The 14,446-nt window shown below is 44.2% G+C and overlaps 3 protein-coding genes across 9 annotated transcripts; 1 reads left to right on the plus strand and 2 right to left on the minus strand.

Moving 5' to 3' along the window:
- Positions 1 to 44: 44 nt before the first annotated feature.
- Positions 45 to 5,753, minus strand: fam161a (FAM161 centrosomal protein A). 4 transcript variants are annotated; one of them, XM_055510828.1, is made up of 8 exons: positions 5,049 to 5,188; positions 4,613 to 4,704; positions 4,121 to 4,395; positions 2,669 to 3,883; positions 2,215 to 2,382; positions 2,048 to 2,147; positions 1,478 to 1,617; positions 45 to 962 (listed from the first exon to the last, which is right to left on the minus strand). In XM_055510828.1, the coding sequence occupies exons 2-8, from the start codon at positions 4,631 to 4,633 to the stop codon at positions 746 to 748; spliced, it is 2,136 nt and encodes a 711-aa protein (XP_055366803.1). In that variant the 5' UTR covers positions 4,634 to 4,704; positions 5,049 to 5,188; the 3' UTR covers positions 45 to 745. The 4 variants fall into 4 exon arrangements, 3 of the variants coding, with proteins under 3 accessions (XP_055366803.1, XP_029019533.1, XP_055366800.1); XM_029163700.3 differs by lacking the exon at positions 4,613 to 4,704 and having other exon boundaries at positions 5,049 to 5,753; XM_055510825.1 differs by having other exon boundaries at positions 4,613 to 5,179.
- Positions 5,754 to 5,893: 140 nt separating this feature from the next.
- Positions 5,894 to 9,712, minus strand: cct4 (chaperonin containing TCP1, subunit 4 (delta)). Of its 2 annotated transcripts, none has more exons than XM_055510837.1 (13): positions 9,574 to 9,712; positions 9,004 to 9,056; positions 8,831 to 8,920; positions 8,590 to 8,698; positions 8,154 to 8,418; positions 7,931 to 8,063; positions 7,650 to 7,789; positions 7,465 to 7,561; positions 7,229 to 7,339; positions 6,993 to 7,123; positions 6,400 to 6,634; positions 6,128 to 6,241; positions 5,894 to 6,045 (listed from the first exon to the last, which is right to left on the minus strand). In XM_055510837.1, the coding sequence occupies exons 2-13, from the start codon at positions 9,013 to 9,015 to the stop codon at positions 6,031 to 6,033; spliced, it is 1,452 nt and encodes a 483-aa protein (XP_055366812.1). In that variant the 5' UTR covers positions 9,016 to 9,056; positions 9,574 to 9,712; the 3' UTR covers positions 5,894 to 6,030. The 2 variants fall into 2 exon arrangements, with proteins under 2 accessions (XP_055366812.1, XP_029019571.1); XM_029163738.3 differs by lacking the exon at positions 9,574 to 9,712 and adding an exon at positions 9,415 to 9,533.
- On the plus strand, positions 9,650 to 14,333 carry pus10 (pseudouridine synthase 10). 3 transcript variants are annotated; one of them, XM_029163759.2, is made up of 18 exons: positions 9,900 to 10,044; positions 10,280 to 10,407; positions 10,647 to 10,907; positions 10,986 to 11,072; positions 11,218 to 11,252; positions 11,328 to 11,442; positions 11,554 to 11,615; positions 11,762 to 11,807; positions 11,889 to 11,953; positions 12,040 to 12,125; positions 12,200 to 12,325; positions 12,416 to 12,472; positions 12,539 to 12,615; positions 12,694 to 12,749; positions 13,006 to 13,123; positions 13,395 to 13,537; positions 13,744 to 13,843; positions 14,127 to 14,333. In XM_029163759.2, the coding sequence occupies exons 2-18, from the start codon at positions 10,282 to 10,284 to the stop codon at positions 14,163 to 14,165; spliced, it is 1,599 nt and encodes a 532-aa protein (XP_029019592.1). In that variant the 5' UTR covers positions 9,900 to 10,044; positions 10,280 to 10,281; the 3' UTR covers positions 14,166 to 14,333. The 3 variants fall into 3 exon arrangements, with proteins under 3 accessions (XP_040926836.1, XP_029019592.1, XP_040926834.1); XM_041070902.2 differs by lacking the exon at positions 9,900 to 10,044 and adding an exon at positions 9,650 to 9,789 and having other exon boundaries at positions 12,416 to 12,615; XM_041070900.2 differs by having other exon boundaries at positions 12,416 to 12,615.
- The last annotated feature ends 113 nt before the right edge of the window (positions 14,334 to 14,446 follow it).

The raw sequence follows: 14,446 nt of genomic DNA on the forward strand, positions 1-14,446 counted from the left end.
CATTGACTCGGTATCTGTTAAAGCACAGTTTTTATGAACATGAATCCATCTCTTGTTCCTAAAGCCATACATTTTTTTCAACAGACCAGTTCACAATAAATATTTAATCTCACTGGTTTTAGACAGGACCTCAGTCTTAGGTTTCTGTGCTGTCACCTCTAAGAATTCTCAGTCATTATTTTAAAGTGGTGGGTTTACTGTAGATTATTGCAAGCAACATAAACAAGTGAAAAGAAAAACAGTAGTTTACATGGCGACAAATATTAGTCCTTTGTCACATGGAGTGCAGTAAGTTATAGCCATCAGAAATAATAATAACCATAAACAACTGTACAATAAATTGTAGGACAATCAGTCAATAATGTCGAATGAAACCTTTGCACATTTCTATATGTCATCAATACTCCTCAAAAGTACAAAAAGCGTATTATTCCCAAAAAAACAATATAAGACATTACAGAAACATGATTAATAGTAAAATAACACTGTACCAGTATAACAACAACAGAGGGTATCTGTTTTTGGTTAACCCTTGATCAGCCTTTGATGGAAGACATTTTGACACAAAAGGAAAAAGTGCAGTTACACGATACATATGCAATGTTGACCAAATATGTCGTATGTACATACAAGCATTAAAAAATCATCTTAAACCTTCAAAGAATCATATTCAGTAATTCATCTAATTTACTGGTCCCAGTTCTGCATGTACCAATGCTACAGATCAATTATTAGATGACATCTGTTACTGTGTAGTGTCCGCATCATGCACACTGTCATCTGAATAATTCTCATGATCATCCGAGTAGTGGCAACTCTCAGAATCAGAGGGGTGGTCCCCATCGCAATGGTTTTGTGAAGTCTCATCCTCCTTCCCTCCGTCATCAGACACCTCTTCATCATCCAAGAAAACCTTTCTGTAGAGAACAGGTTCACATCCCACGTCTGCCTCCAACTGGCCACTAATCAACAAAGAAGAACAATCAGCACATTGCCTCAGACATATAGTCTACGATGTTTTCACTTACTCATAATAATCATAGTGACAACCACTCCTTAGCCACTGGCCACCAATAAGATTACTACTTCCAAACTGACACAATTTGCAAACAGCATGAAATGTATGGTTGTCATAGCCAGCACCTCTATGTCCTCTTTTGAGCCTTTCTAGTAACAAAAGCAGGAAACATAGTATTAAGTAAAATTTAATAAACCTTATTCATGCTAATTGGATGCTGACTAAGTTGGAAGGTTGAAACCAGTTCCAAATGCCAGTAAGCTGTGCAACCAAATCTCTTTTTAACAGGATAAAATGCAAAGTGTTCAAACTGTTGTTTGAGGACAGACTTTAACAAGGTGACACTGTGCTTTCACACATCTCATGAGGCTTTACTTTTTTTCATCATAGATGGATGGATCTACCTTGACAATGTTTTGGTTTCTCTTAATCGTAGTCTTGCTCAGATGACACATATACCTTTGTTTGCTGCCATTAGACGAGGTGGCTCTGCAGCCAGATCCAGATTTGTCTGCCTCGCTGCTGATGAACTCTTCAGTCAGATTACAACCGTGCAGGGCGTCTGTGTACCGCTTCTCTGCTGCCTGTTTGGCATTTTTCTGGTATCAAAGCACACATCCACGTTCATTTTATCACACATGCCTTCATGTGCCTCGGGCCTAACAGCACTGGAAATTGGTTTCTCGTGTAACTGTCAATACAAAGTTAGAGGACTTAGTAGCAACACCCATAACGCTTCTAACAGCTCCCAGAATAAGTTACTTAGATGTTGGTTAAAAAAATTTGTAACACTGTCAAGAAATGTGTTTTTTTATGAAGAGTCAAATTGTTGTCAAATTAGAGGATCTCCAATCAGAATCAAATGTCTTTCGCTCCTATTACTTTTATATTTATTAATAAGTCGACTGATTTATACGATTCAGTTTGTGTTATTTTCCTGGAATCTCAGTGTTTTGCAACTTTAACACTTTTATCTCATTGTATCCAATAAAGAGCACCAACTATTATGGTTAACAGCATCGCGCTCACTTGTGCAACTTGCTCCAATAGCAGCGGCCTCCTCTTCACTCTCTGCTGCATGTCTTTTATCTCCTGCTGATATTCCTTTCTTCGCTGAAAGTCTTGTTTCCTGCAGATGACACAGAATTACACATTGCCCCCTTCTAAACATTTCAGATTATAGATGCTTTGGTCACCTGAATTCTTTGAGCTTGGTCTGATGGGTCTGTGTCAGAGCCAGGTGAGGGTCATTGGCCTGGGCCCGTTTCAAAACCACCTTCTGCAGTCTTTTCTCCCGTTGCTTCTGTCTCTCCCTCCAACGCTCCTCCTCCTCCTCCGCCTTCTTCCTCTGCTCCAGAGCTTTTCTACTCAGACAGACAATCTGGTCACAGATGAAAGAAGGTTTGGAAGGGATGGGGGCTGCAGAGGGGTGGTGCATATAGGTAAGGTCATAGGTGCAATGATCGGCAACAGGCCACGAAAGCTGTTGTGGATTTGGTGCCAGGATGATTCAAGGAAAATGGGAAAAGGACACAAAAACTGTGGACAGAAGCAAACTGAGGTTGCTACGTCTATGCAGGACATTTAAGTTTAGAGACTTTCTCTATTTCAACTAAAATCATGGACGCGTCTGGAGTCCTAAAATGGTACCTCACAGCCTCATGACGCTTTTTGGTGGCATCTGTGACTTTAGAAGGCAGTATCTCCAGGCTGCCAGACAGGGATGAGCAGAGGCTTGAGTTTGGTGTCCGAACAGGTCCAGGGCTAATGTGTGGCCAGCGCAGCATCCGAGGACTTTGCTGGTCTTTTTCGATATCAGCCAGGATGCGCTCACGATGTGAGGAGATCTGTGACGTTTTTAGTTCAAAGGGTTCACACGTGGTTGTGGGCCTCACTTCTTTCCGTTTCTCCAGGTGCTTCTGGAAGCGTCTATAACTGGCTTTGAAGTCAGGTACCTCTTTGTTAATCTGGGGTGTGTGTGAAAGGTTTTTCTCCCCTTCATCATTGTCATCTTTGTTTTTATTCCGTTCACTGAGTCGTCGTGCAAGCATGCTAGGAGGCACTGCAGCACGGTGGAGCAACTCCTGAGCTCTCATCTTTATCTTGATAGACCGATAGAGCTGCTCCTCCTTCATCTGCTCCCCGGATGCTGCTGCATACACCGACTTGGGCACAGGCTTGGCCTTGAAAGGTTTCACTTTCTCCTGATCAGGTAGTTGTGAATGACGCAGATGTTTCTGCTCCTTCTTTAGCCGTTCCCGTTCTAGAAAGCTGAAAGGTTTCTGGATTAATCGAAGATGCTGCTCCTCCTTTTCACGTGTGCTTCGACGTCTTTCTTCCTTCCGCCCCTGCAGCTCGTCATAAAGTGGGAGGTGAACATGGGCGGGTACAGGGCTGGCGCGGAATTTTCTCTGGCACTCTGTCAGGTCTTCTAGTTGCCGGCGCAACTCAGCATTCTCCAGTTCAATCTCTGATCGGGTCTTTATACCATGTTTTCTCTTCTCAGCTTCACGCAGTGTCATCTGAAAAGGTTTTGGAACAGTCACTCGGTGTTTCCAATGGTCCTTGTCTCCATCCAGCTGTCGCTTCTTTCCTTTTCCCGTTTGCCGTCTCTTCTGGTCCACTGGCAGGCTGTGAAGCGAGGAGGACGACAGGTGATGACTGTGAGGAGACAGCTTAAAGTCCTGCCACATGTTCTTAATATGCTCTTTGGGAGAAAAAAGCAGGCCTTTTTCTACATCGCTACTGGCTGGTTCATTCTCATCTGATGAGTCGGACTCTCCAGAGTTCCTCCTAAGTTCAACAGCAGAGTGTGACTTCCTCAAACGAACTGAGCCTGCAGAGCAGCTGTGTGACCCCAGTGACCTAAACAAAACATTATTGACTGTTAGTGTGCATTATTAGAACAGATGCTATAAGTGAGAAGTTGATTTTTATGTTAATACAATATAGACATTACACAAAGTTACACATTTCTTTCATTTGTCTAGTGTAGGTTTAAACTCTGTGAACCTCATACAATAACAAGAAGACAAACACACAGACATGATCCATTGCAGTTGATGCTGGAACCCTTCCATTCTCTTATCTCAAGCCACCCACCTGTGTCCCACATTTAGTGTTGGTATGTCTAATGGCTCCAATGACTTGAGCTGAAGCTTTCGCCAATACATGCGCTCCAGCTCGGCCATAGTGTGGAGATGGGCTTTCTTCAGTTCTTCCAGCTTGCTGTAGTATTCCTCATTGGAGAAAAAGAGTTCCCTGAGATCCAGGTGGTTGCCTGGGGCTCTGCATTCTTTTATTATGACAGGACCACCTTTCCCAAGACAATCCTCATCACAGAAGTCAGAGCTTGAGCCTGAGTCTTCATACTCGAGCTGAAAAGTTTTGCAGTAAACCTTTACTAAAAAAAACACATTAGTGGATAAAAAAAACATTGTATGACTGGAAAAACAAAAACACAAGCTGAGATATATTCAAAGTTACCAGCAAGTAACACTGTATGTGTTTGATGACTACAAACATCTCCACTAAGCTTATTATCCTGCTGTAGCAGGGACGTGGGCCGTGTGGAGGAGCTCAGCCTGCACTCGCCTGCACCGGCGTCCGCTCCATCACGTCCCATTATCCTGAGGACAGTGTTGGTTCTGCTGGGCAGGAACTGCCATGTTGTTCTCCACACGACGCTGAGGCATTCAGGGTTTTAAAGTGAATGTGACGTGCTAAGCTTGTTATAAGAAGGAAGTCTAAGAATAGTCAGGCCAAATCCCCTTCAGCACAGACTGACCTGAAACTGAGACTGTCTGCTGCACACAATAATTATAACAACACCAAAGAGCGCGACGTGAGTGGGAAATACACAAAACACACACGTTTGATCCCCTCTAAACAAATAAAGTGTTTAAAACTTGACCTTAATTCAGGTCAGTTAGCGTATGAGTTGGACAAACAGCGTTGGCGGGTATCTGTCACATAAACCAACCCAACAGTTGGTTTCACAGGCCGTTAACGCGGACCCGGGCTCGGTTACCTCCTTCTCGTAGTTCCGGTTGTCCATTTGACCCGTAGCCTTGTAGGGCAGGACTCGCTCCCGCTCGTAAGAAGCTAACGGCGCCTTGGTTTGCGGGTCCACCGGCGTTTTCAAACACGATGTGACCAGAACGTTTGTCCGGTGTGCGTTTTCCATGGTTCGGACACTTTAATTGTAATGTTGTTATTCAGTCACACGCACCATAAGTCCATGGACGGATTAAAGTAAAGCTGTAGCAGGGCAATTATCTAGTCTCTGTCCGCGTGCCGACGAGTGGCTGTCGGTTGCCAGGCAGCAGGTGCGCTTCTTAGCAACGGTGGGAGGGGCTTGGTTGTGGCGGAAGTGACGCAGGGCCATACCGCGGTCAATGACGAGACATAAAAGGTCTTATCTGAGGAGGCACGGACGTTTGGAAAAGGCACCATTAAATTGTAAATGCATAAACATGACGTCACAAAAGCATTTAACATCTAGGATATCGTTAGTGTGAATATCTAGAAGAATGTTTAGTTGTGTCTATATTCATTGATTCTGACCTGTTCTGTCAATATTTACTGACAACCTAAAACTCCTGAACCTGTTTGCGCACTATTCATGAAGGAATAATAGAAAATGAAAATCTTGATGTGAACAAATTCATTAGACATCACCTAAAAATCAACCAAACACCTAAAAAACACCTAAAATGAATGATTATTGTAATTTTTTCACACCAACTTATTGCTTTCACCGCTCACACTTTGGGTCCATTTGCAATATATAAAATCAATAGGATGAGCTATGCTGGTGTTAATGATCTCTGATGAGGTTTTGATTTTGAACAATCACACAGGCAACATCACAAGTGTCAACAAAACCAAGCCTTTTTTATTAAATTATGCAATGTAACACCTACAGTGGAAATCTGAACAGACTGACGTCGACAGAGTCCTCGGCTCCATCGCAGTACGAGCAGGCTTAATGACACAAAGACTCAGAATGCTTATCGGGTGTTCACCTGTAACAAACAACAGATACTTATTCAGTCTGAACTGAGAAACAACACGATCCAGTCAGCGCTTTAAGATGTGGAGTCTTACCACATCATCAATCTTGAGAATGCTGCGGACTGTTTCTGTGGCCAGGGTCAGTGCACTGATAGAAACCAGTAAAGGCTGCACCACCAGCTCCTCTAGGATGTTGGAAATACCCCCCTGTAACACAAACAGTCAACCAGTTAAATCCAGCTCTGTCTTTTGTCAACCACAAAACAAGAGACCAATTCAATAATTCGACATACAATACCTAAAAAAAGGAAACTATCAAACAAGAGCCCAGAGAATCAAAGAAACCCAGACAGGAGCAGACTGACCTTACGGACGTTGATGCCAGCCATCTTGTCTCCCTGTGCATGCCTGTTGCGGAGCTCTGTCACAGTGGAGATTGGGTTCAAGCCGGCGTTCTCGGCCAATGTGGAGGGAATCACCTCCAATGCATCGCCATACGCTCGCACGCAGTAGGCCTCCATGCCAGCCAGCGTGCGGGAGTACTCAGCCAGACGCACAGCGAGCTCGATTTCTGGAGCACCACCACCAGCTATCAAGGCTCTGGAAAAGAGGGGGAGGAAAACAAAGAAGCTACAATGAAATAAAAGCAGTTTCCCTCTTGATTTTTCATTGTGACTCAATATCACTTGTTTATATGCATATGCTTTGTTTTTTGCATTATTTAAAGAATTTCTAAAGACATGAAATGTTTCATTATAATTTGTGTGAGCGCCCCCCCGACCAAGTTGCTGAGACAAACAGGAGTGGCAAAGGGTGAGCTTTCCACAGTACTGTTCCTCTGCATGTTACGCTCCTGCAGGAGGGACCAGTGCAGGAGCGCCTTTGTCAGAGGGTCAAATGCTAACACTCAAGTGTCTCCTTTTCTAAACCATCTTTTAGATTTGTCAATCTGACTGACCTCTTCTTCACCAGGCAACGGATGACACACAGAGCATCGTGGATGGAGCGTTCTGCCTCTTCGATGACCAGCTTGTTGGAGCCTCGAACCACAATGCTCACCGTCTTCCCAGGGCTGGTGCAGCCTGTGATCTGCCAAGACCAACAGTAATGGTTCACCAAAAGCATGGGTTCAAACTGGCTCATTGCACTCTGTTGAACGTGAACTGTAGGATTTATGTCATGTCTGATGAGCACCTTGATCAGTTTCCCAGAGCCATTGAGGTTGACCTCCTCCGCCAGCTCTGCCGTGCCCAGCATCTCTGGAGTGAAGTGGTCAATGTGGGCAATGGGTTTGGTTCCTATAGTCTAGAAAGAGTCAAAAAAGGGTACGCGTGATCTTAATGGCTTTATCTCCATGAAACTACACTTTATGCGTTATGAGGTTTGATGTCCATTTCTCTTAGGAAAAACAAAATAAAAAGACTGTTCACCTTGCAGATGAACTCAATGTCTTCTCTCTCTATCTCTTTCACCACCATAATCTTCATTTTGTTGAGGAAGTGAAGTGCAAGGTCACTCAGCGCATCTCTGTCATAGAAAAGTATGTTAGTGTGAAAAGCACAGAGAATTTGGCTGGAAAGCAGCATCTGTTATCAAGTTGACTGCTGTCATGTACCTGAGGATGGATTTCTGGATCAGCAGCACGTTGCAGCCAGCCTTCTTGATCTGTTTGACCAAGTTGAGGATGTAAGCGCGCTCCTCACGCAGCACACGATCCATCTGGGCATAGTCTGACACAACAATCTGGTTGTCCATCTGAGCACCCCGAAAAATACACAGGGTCAAAAAAAAAAACAAAAAAACAAGACCACATGATAGAAAGCATTTACATAAACTGGCTTAACATCAGCTCCACAGAAATCCATCCGATTTCCTGACTTTATTCTGCTGACTCACGTCTGTTTTAGGAGGAGACAGGCAGAACTGGATGAGGCCGATCTTGGCCTTCTCCACACGGGTCACACCGGTATTAGCCACTTTCTGGGTCAGTACCAAGCCATCCACAAGCTCACAGTCATCAATGGTCCCTCTGGATGCAAAACACACACGTTTCATCAGTAAAATCTAATTCCAGTTTAAAAACACAGATAAAGCAAAGCAGCATCATAGAAAAACTTACCCAAGCTTCTTGATGATTTTGATGTCCTGTAGGTCAACGCTGGTGGCGCTGCCCGGGTCGATCACTCTCATAACAGCATCGACGCTCATGGGTGCCAGCAGGCTGGAGTACTGAGACACCACCTTGGAGCACAGCGACGTGGTGGCACTGTTGAGCAGCGTCTCGCGGTCGCTCAGCTGCACTGGACGGCTCATGGCTGTCAGCACTTCCACGCCCTTGTCCACCGCCTTCTGGAACGACTCCGAGATGATGGTGGGGTGGATACCTGACGGACCCACGAATGAGTAAGTGTTCAGACAAGACACACTCACATTCACACTGAATGTGAATCAACTTGGTCTTCTACAGCTTGCTGAATAAAATAACCAAACATCAACTCTCCCCAACAAACTACTGCATTAATCTCTGTTTCTGTGTGGTTTCAGTTAGCACTCACCTTTCTGCAACAGTTTAGAGCAGGCGTCCAGCAGCGCTCCAGCAATCACCACGACAGAGGTTGTGCCGTCACCAGCCTCGATGTCCTGGGCTTTGGACAGTTCTACCAGCTGAAGCAGAGATTTGACCTTGTTACTGTGGTAACTTTTATTCTTTTAATTCTTTTAACAGCTAAATGAAGCTGGAAACATGGAAAACCAAAGGAGTAGATGTTTTCATCATGTGTGTCAGCTGTGACCCACCATTTTGGCTGCTGGGTGGAGGACCTGCATCTGCTTAAGGATGGTGGCCCCGTCGTTGGTAATGGTCACGTCACCTTTCTCATCCTGGATCTGTGGAGATAAAGAAACATGTCAACTCAAATGCACATGAGCTAATGAGCTGGGCACGGTGAAGCTAAAGGCTACTGACTGACCATCTTGTCCATGCCTTTGGGTCCCAGGCTGGTTCTGATTGCATCTGCAACAGCTGTCGAACAATCAAGGTTAAACACATCCGTTACAAAGTTCTGCTCTGCTGTCATTCACCAATCCTCTCTTTCTTTCCATGCAGCACCTTGAACCACTGAACTAAAGCAGAGATTGTGTTGAGTCATGAGCATCTGATAGGGAAGAAACCTCGAAGTGGCTTAAATTATATTTGTAATTTAGAACATTTGTTAAGCAGCTTTAGCAGCAGAGGTGCGTCTGCAGCGTCCATGCAGGCGTTAAATGACCAAGACATGCGTTATGACATTTTTGAACATTATATTATTGACATCAATAAAGTATTAAAATAGGGGGCTTCAACCGTCTGCGTTGCCTTAATTCACCATTTAAAGTCCTACCTTTGGCTGCAGATATGTTACTGAACCGAATCTGGGCCGGCTTGTCACGGTCCACATACGCCCCTCCTTTGTTTTTGCCTCCGTTTGAGACTCTCGGTGTCGCCATCGCTTCGGGCATCGTGACTCTATAATCGGTGGGAAATATTGAGAGGAGTTTACCAGTGAGACTGGAGAGGCCAGGGCACGAAACTCCGCGCTTCGGCTTCGGATGGCCTCAGATTCAATTTTTTCCCCACCCGGTCTGTTCAGAAGTTTCCAGAGCCAACAGCGAGTACACGGAGAAGAAAGAACCCGGCTGTCAAATTGCCGGTCGCATAGAGATGACGTCTTCAGACATTATCTGTGGAGAATTGAAGCGATAGACCAATATTAGAGGTGTTGTTTAATGCAGAGGATTTTAATTAATTGTTTTATGTTATTAAAGGTTATATTGTGTATATCATTCGTCTGTTTAATAATTATATTGATTTTGTAATTCGGTAATACGAAAATATTGATATTGGTGTAAGAGACACGATCTGGATCGATTAGTTTTGCCTGTTGGTACAGAAATTGTAGGAAACGTTTTGGTTGGACCCGTGTTTGTTCAATTTCATTTAGAGCTTCGTGAATTAAGCGCCTTCGTGTCCGGTAGGTTTATTTCGGGTGTTTAGCACCAGGGTCTCGCTTTGAATATAGTAATGGCCCGTCACGGTGTCCCATTCAGCTGGCTGTTAGCTAAGTTAGCTTAACAGCAATGCTTTAGACATGCTTGTTCATAACATGAATGCACAAACAAACGTTTGTTCCGCACGTGCTTCGTTAGAAGGTTTGCACAAAGACATAAACCACTGCAAACGTCCTAATCAGCGCCTCTGCTTTACAGTCATGCTTCCTCTGAAGGAAAAGGACAAGCCCATCATCCAGAAGCTGCTGTCGGCCGGATGCTGCCCTCGCTGTGTGCTCAGGTTCTGCTGCGTGAGCCTTCAGGCCGCCTACAGGCACCGTCAGCAGGTGGAGTTGCACCGTAAAACCTAGTAAATGCATGGTGGACTTTTCGTTCCATAAGATGTTTGGCTCTTTCTGATCCAGCAGCGCTAAAACTGGCAGCTTTTCCCAGAGTGTGTGTTTGCCTCAAATACAGTGAAACAACACCCAGTTTCCCCACTTTATTGTAAACTAATAACTACTAAACTGTTTAACGGGATTTGTCGGGTCTCATGTTTAATGTATAATGTTTTTTTCTTACACAGAACATACTAAAAGAACTTGTGGCCTTCATCAGTGACACAGAAACCCAAGATTCAGAAGCACCAGAGTCCTCAGGAGAACACAACAAATCCAACGTTGCAGCAGCACCAGAACCGCCCGAAGACCCACCCAGTAAAAGAGTTAAACTGGAGCAGCCGTGTTCAGATGCTCCATTAGAGGAAGTGAAGGATAAAGATCCATGTGTGTGCGTGGTGTGTTTGGGAATCCTTCAGGACCTGTGTGATTCTACTCGGGCTGTGAAGGTGTGTGTGCTGGAAGCTGCTCACAGCTTTCATGTTGATACACACTGTGCAAACTGCTGAGCTCTATTGTGTTTTCAGATAGCAGAAGCTGTGAAGGCACAAAACTATGAGTTTGACTCCTTGGTGCTGTCTGTGTCTCTGCCTGCTCAGCTGTGTGTCCGCGAGGTCAGTCCATCTGATGTAAAAAGAGTGATAGCTATAATTATTTGATCAACTTTGAATTAGTAATTAAACATTTTTGAATAGTTGATTAATGGGCCAATATTTATGTGTTTGTTGGTATTGGTTCTCTTTGAATCTGAACCTGCAGCACTCCTGTTGGCTCCACGTAAAGAAGGAAGTGAGGTGAACCTGTTTGTTGGCTTTAAATCTCTGCGTTTACAGCACTCAGGATTGTTAACGTGACCACGTGAATTGCAGGGAGAAGGGCCTAGTGTTTGACAAGGAAGACATCGTCCAGGTGAAGGAGGCCTTCAAGTGGATCATGCAGGGCCAGGTGGCCAAGGAGCTGGGAGGCGTTGCTGTGTTTACCAAGGTGGGTGTTTACACCACGAAGGCCTGATTAATGAGTCCAGGGTCTTAATACTCCAGTTGTCATCTCATAATTCTAACAAGTAAAATCACACTTTTTTTCTTCTTTTGTCAGAGTGCGTTTGAGGTCGGGGTGGAGTTCACTCACCCAGAGTCGGATGCTGACTGTCACTTCCTGTGAGTCAGAGGGTCTAGATTAAAGCTGCAGGACGAAGCTTCTCAAATATATTTCATGGTTTAGACTTTAGATCAGTGCAACATTGTGTTTGTTACTTTGGATAGTGAACATTAGATATCATCTCTGCTCTCTGTTGTTCCCACAGGGCATCGGTTTGTCCCGATTGTTTCAAAGCCAACAAGAACAAACAGGTGTGGAAGGAGGTTGAGGTCAATGACCAGATAGTCCATGAGGTTCATCTTCTCACTCGATACTGTCTTTTCTGTCTGCAGTCTGTGTTCACCAGGATGGCTGTCGTCAAAGCTCTGGAACAAATATCTGATGGCAAATTTCTAAAGTGTGAATTGCAATTCTACTTAGTTCTTTGTGTTTCTCTGAGAAGTGAAATCATTTTGTAAAGTATTTGTTGATCATTTCTTTTAGACACTACCCTTCTCCTCCCACGCAGCCAATCAGCTGCTGCAGCCCTCAGGATGTTCAGTGTCTCCATGTGTCGGTCTTTGTAGCAGGTAAAACACATCACAACCAGAACAGAAACTTTGTGGAGACTCAATTCAGACTCTTTTCTTCTACTGATGTTCAGGAAGATACAACAAGTTCTGCCGCAGTCTGCCTCAGACTCCCTGGGTGATCGATGGAGAGCGGAGGATGGAGTCCTCGGTGGAGGAGCTTATTGCGGCTCCCGTCCTCTCAGCCTTCAGAGCCGACGGTGAGTTCAGTCCAACCAAGCTGCTCACCTTCACACACAAACGCTTGATCCTGTGGTACTAGACAACACAGTGTCCTTGTTTCATTCCAGGGTTTAATTTCTCCTCCTCTGGCAGAGAGGACGTGGACGTTCGAACTCTTGGAAATGGTGAGACCCACGTTGCTGCACAAAGCTCTTTACACAACGATGGACTGCATGTTTTTGTGTTTCTAGGTCGTCCGTTTGCGATGGAATTGCTGAATCCTCACAAATCCAGACTGAACCAAGCAGAGATGAAGCAGCTGCAGGAGGTGCTTGATCATTGCTTCTGCAAAATGGGAATTTCTCTTTCTTACTGACTTACTAACTTGTTTATTCTTTATTTTCAGACCATTAACGAATCTTCAGATAAAATCAGAGTGAGAGACCTTCAGATTGTTACCAGGTGAGTAAAGATGAAGCTAAACTGCACCTCAACAAGTCAATTTCTAACTGCAAGGGAAGACTAAAGGGATGAAAATCTCATTTTGGCTTCTCTGTTTACACAAACAAGGATGATTAAACATTACATCTAATGTGTATAAGCTTCAACTGAGGCTTAAAAACACATTGGGAAATGGAATAGATATCAGAGTTGCTGTATTGGATTGAATTAGACTGAAGACCTACAGTATGTGTTTGTGCTTCGTATTGACGCTCAGGGAGGCCATGAGTCGGATGAAGGAGGGCGAAGAGGAGAAAACTAAGTCGTACACGGCGCTGGTCTGGACCCAGAAAGCCATCCAGAAAGACGACATCGCCTTCATCGACGACATCAAGGTCACGACACACACGTTTCATTTGTATTTAAGATTCATTGTTCATTGTCAGGTAACACAATGTCTGAGATTCTTTCTGCACATTCATTTATTTTACTTGCATCATGTTTGTAAAGTAAAAGTACATTTATTTTCTAAATTTCAAAACTAAAACTTTAAACCTAACCTAAAGTGTGTGATACATGTATTAAAATAAGGCGGAAATTAATGCACATTGTGAGAATCATGTTTCAAAAAGCTCTTCATGTAAATTCATTGGTTTGTCTCATCAGGATCTGACTCTGGACCAGAAAACTCCTCTGAGGGTTCTGCATCGCCGGGCACTCGCTGTCCGACATCGAGTGATCCACAGCATGAACGCTTGCTTCCTGGACTCTCACCACTTCCACCTGGGATTGAAGACACAAGCTGGGACGTATCCTAGACAAACCATTAAGCTGAAAGTTTAAAGTTAGCAAGAATCTTCTGCACATTCACATTTAAGTCATTTAGAGCAAACAGTTCCCCAGAGCAGCACCAGGAGACACCGGTTGGAGTCAGGGCAGAGTGAAGAGAGATGATCTGAGGCTTGTCAGATTATTTATTACTAGAAAGTCATTTCTGCTACTTAACATCCAACAGTTACATTAAGGAGTTTGTCCACGGAGACTTCGGTCGCACCAAACCCAACCTGAGCCAGCTGCTGAAGACGGACACAGACATCCTGGAACTGGACGTGGAGGTGAGACGCACAGACAGAACCAGCTCACATGCTGGTTGTTCTGTCTCTCTCTAGCTCTCTCATGTATTAAATATGTGATTTGATAGATAGATAGATAGATAGATAGATAGATAGATAGATAGATAGATCTATATATATCGATAGATATGAGAGATAGATATCACATAATTGCTCACTGACACACACACACAAACACACACACACACCCCTCTGACAAAGCAAAACAGTCCATCACAACGTCACTTAGGAACCACCTAACGCGTATCTGCATCTTCACCCTCAGTCTGTGGACGTGGACTGGCCTCCTGCCATACCAGAGTAAGCTTTGACCTGGGTCAGGACCGGACCGGTCTTGCTCTGATCGGATCGTTCTGACTGAACCGGCTGAGGGGCGTCTGCTTCAGGCCTGGCTCTCTTCTGGTTTTGCAGAGCTGCCTGCAGCCATTTGAATTCTGATTTGATCAAGGTGAATAAACACAAACAACGTCCATTCCAGTGGTTCCGTTAAGCTTTGATTTTCATGTTTACCATTAGTTATGAATTCATTCAACATGTACGACACATTTGATGCTTTCAAGTACAATTAACTTTTGTTAAGTTAAA

The sequence above is a fragment of the Betta splendens genome, chromosome 1 (assembly GCF_900634795.4).
Source record: "Betta splendens chromosome 1, fBetSpl5.4, whole genome shotgun sequence".
Classification (NCBI taxonomy): Eukaryota; Metazoa; Chordata; class Actinopteri; order Anabantiformes; family Osphronemidae; genus Betta; species Betta splendens.